Source organism: Pelecanus crispus, chromosome 6, assembly GCF_030463565.1.
Source record: "Pelecanus crispus isolate bPelCri1 chromosome 6, bPelCri1.pri, whole genome shotgun sequence".
Taxonomy (NCBI): Eukaryota; Metazoa; Chordata; class Aves; order Pelecaniformes; family Pelecanidae; genus Pelecanus; species Pelecanus crispus.
In genome coordinates, this window is record NC_134648.1 from 72257643 (window position 1) to 72260744 (window position 3102).

At 54.7% G+C, this 3102-nt stretch overlaps 1 protein-coding gene across 1 annotated transcript; it reads left to right on the top strand.

The window, feature by feature from the left end:
- Positions 1–554, top strand: RPS29 (ribosomal protein S29). Its single transcript, XM_075712942.1, has 3 exons — positions 1–86; positions 248–347; positions 434–554. The coding sequence occupies exons 1-3, from the start codon at positions 25–27 to the stop codon at positions 440–442; spliced, it is 171 nt and encodes a 56-aa protein (XP_075569057.1). The 5' UTR covers positions 1–24; the 3' UTR covers positions 443–554.
- Positions 555–3102: the final 2548 nt, after the last annotated feature.

The window sequence follows — 3102 nt, forward strand, 5'->3', positions numbered from 1 at the left end:
GCCGCCGGGCGCGCAGCAGGCAGCATGGGCCACCAGCAGCTCTACTGGAGCCACCCCAGGAAGTTCGGCCAGGGCTCCCGCTCCTGGTCAGTGCGGGCCCCGGGGGCCCATCCGGGCGGCCGCTAGCCCTCCTGGGCCGCGGCACCGCCACACTCCATCTCCTTCCCCTCCCAGCTCCATCTCTTCTTCCCCCCCCCGCGCCGCCATTACCCGCCCTGACCGCCCTTGCTCTCTTCTCCCCTCACAGCCGCGTCTGCTCCAACCGCCACGGCCTCATCCGCAAGTACGGCCTGAACATGTGCCGGCAGTGCTTCCGCCAGTACGCCAAGGACATCGGCTTCATTAAGGTGAGCGCCGGCCCCGGGGCTGCGCGGTTGGGGCGGGGGGGGGCCGTTTCCCTCTGACACCTCTTGTGTTTCTCCGTCTCTTGCAGCTGGACTGAACGCCGGGAGGATGAGGCTGCTGCCAGCGGTTCCTGGGGCCTCCCTGGGCTTCCCCGACGCATCTACAGCATCTCGGCACAGCCTTATTGAATAAATAGTCTCCCTGCCCGACTGACATGTGTGCGTTTGCCTTTTGTAAAGGTTCTGGTGGCTACAGGGCTTCCACTCCCTTGTGGTGCTTCTCCCGGAGGGGTGGGTGCTGTGCTGGACAGGCCTGGGTGAGCCTGCCCTGGTGCCCTCGGCTTTTCCATGGAAAATCTGGTGGTCTTAAGGTTGGTGAGGCCACAGCTTGAATAGTGCATCCAGTTTTGGGCCCCTCACTACAAGGAGGACATTGGGGTGCTGGGGCGTGTCCAGAGAAGGGCAGCGGAGCTGGGGCAGGGTCTGGAGCACAGGGCTGGTGGGGAGCGGCTGAGGGAGCTGGGGGTGTTCAGCCTGGAGAGGAGGGGGCTGAGGGGAGACCTCATCGCTCTCTGCAGCTCCTGACAGGAGGGGGCAGGGAGGGGGGGTCGGGCTCTTCTCCCAAGTGACAAGCAATAGGACGAGAGGAAATGGGCTCAAGCTGCATCAGGGGAGGTTTAGATCAGATATTAGGAAAAATTTCTTGACGGAAAGAGTGGTCAAGCATTGGACCAGGCTGCCCAGAGAGGTGGTGGGGTCCCCATCCCTGGAGGGGTTCAAAAAAACGGGCAGAGGTGGCACTTTGGGATGTGGTTTAGTGGGCATGGGGGTGTTGGGTTGATGGACTGATGATCTTAGAGGTCCTTTCCAACCTTAGTGATTCCTGGTTTAGTGATCCCAGGCAGAGAGGGCGCTGTCCCGTCATCCTTGTCCTCTGTGCTGCGGCATGGCTGTACCTTCCCATCCTGGAGCCTGTTCCGGTTTCTGCGGTGAGGGAAGCAGGGATCCAATGGATCCTGTGGGCATGAGCTCAGTGCTGAGCTGTCAGAAGCAGGCAGGCGTGCCTGATATCACAGCTTTTGGCCTTTGTTGAGCTTTATAGAATCATAGCATTGTTTAGGTTGGAAAAGGCCTTTAAGATCATCCAGTCCAACCATTAACCTAACATTACCAAGTCCACCACTAAACCAGTTAAGGGGAGAGTAGCAATTTCATGTTTCCTGGCGTGGTGGCTGGATTATTTATAATGAAAGTAAAAACCAGGAATCACTAAGGTTGGAAAGGATCTCTAAGATCATCCATCCAACCATCAACCCAACACCCCCATGCCCACTAAACCATGTCCCAAAGTGCCACCTCTGCCCGTTTTTTGAACACCTCCAGGGATGGGGGCTTTGATGTCAAACTTTCTGCAAGGAACCTCTGGGGACGTGTGGCAGCTGACAGGCAGGGATTTTGAGGTGTGTGTGCAGCAAAAGCTGAAGGGCTGTGAGGGTAAGGCAGGAACATCATGGAGCTCAGTGAGCTGCTTTCTCCCCAGCTGGCCGGATAAGCCTGTGCCGAGCTGTGTGCTGCTGTGGTCAGTCTGGCGACAGTGGTTTAGGAATTATGTGAAAATCATTTAATGATTTCTCCATTTAATGGGGAAATACTTGCTAAGTAACAGAAAACAAATGTGAGTTAGAGCAGCTCGCTGGGTTAACACCTACCTCTGGGGGAAAATGTGTAATTATCCTAAGAGTTGCTGCGGTGGCTTCATTGCAAGGGGACTAGACCTGCAGCTGGCTACAGGGAAAGCACAGTGAATCCTGGGATACTGAATAAGATAAATTATTAGTTAAAGCCTGATGCAAAAATTATAAGTGTATGGGGGCTGTCTTGCTCAGAGGATTTCCATCTTCTCTCTGCCTTGAGGCAATGACATGAGGCTGAATGGATTTCTGCAAGGGTTCCTACGTTCTAACAAGGCACCAGTTCTCCAAACGCCGTGCAGACTGTCGTGCGTGAAGGTGCTGACCGGCCGTGGTGTGCCTGCTGTGGCCCGGGAGGATGACGGTGAGCCAGCAGTTCCTTTTGGCTGCTCCTGCGCATGAAGGCAGCCCTGTGTGGCACACGGGATGCAGATTTGGGATCACTTGGGGAGCCCCGGCTGGTGCTGATCCAGGTTTGGTGCTGGGCTGGGGAAGGGTCAGCTTTGCTGCAGCTGGAGGATGCTGTTGGACCTGTCTGTCTTTGAATGAGAAATGGTTCATTCCCTGGATCCTATCTGGAAACTCTTCAATGTAAAGATGAGGTTCTACACTAAATAAACAAAAAAAAATGTTGTTCCTCTGGCGATTCTTTTTTTTTTTTCCAATTTCTGCTGATATGCAGAGTTGAATCCTATGGGGTGCATTTGTTTGGCTACAGTGTGACCCTGAAAAATCAGAAAACACTCATCGCCTCGCTAAACAATTACTGAATTTCTTACGTTAGGGGGATTCTTACTGGAGAGGCATAAGTCTCTTGTTCTTAAGCTTTATTTTAACCCATGCTACTATCACAAAGATTTGTTCTTTTTCAAGGAAGCGAGTAAACCGGTCAGCTTTGTCCGCTGCTGGCTGCTCCCGGGGAGCCGTGGTGCAGGAGCTGGTCTCGCAGTGGCTGATGTGGATCCCCACGAATGCTGCGGGAGAGGTGGAGGAGCTGGCAGCGCTCGGCTGAGCGGTTGCTTGGGCTCTGCGGGCAAGGATAACTGGGCAGAAGCATGAAACGCAAG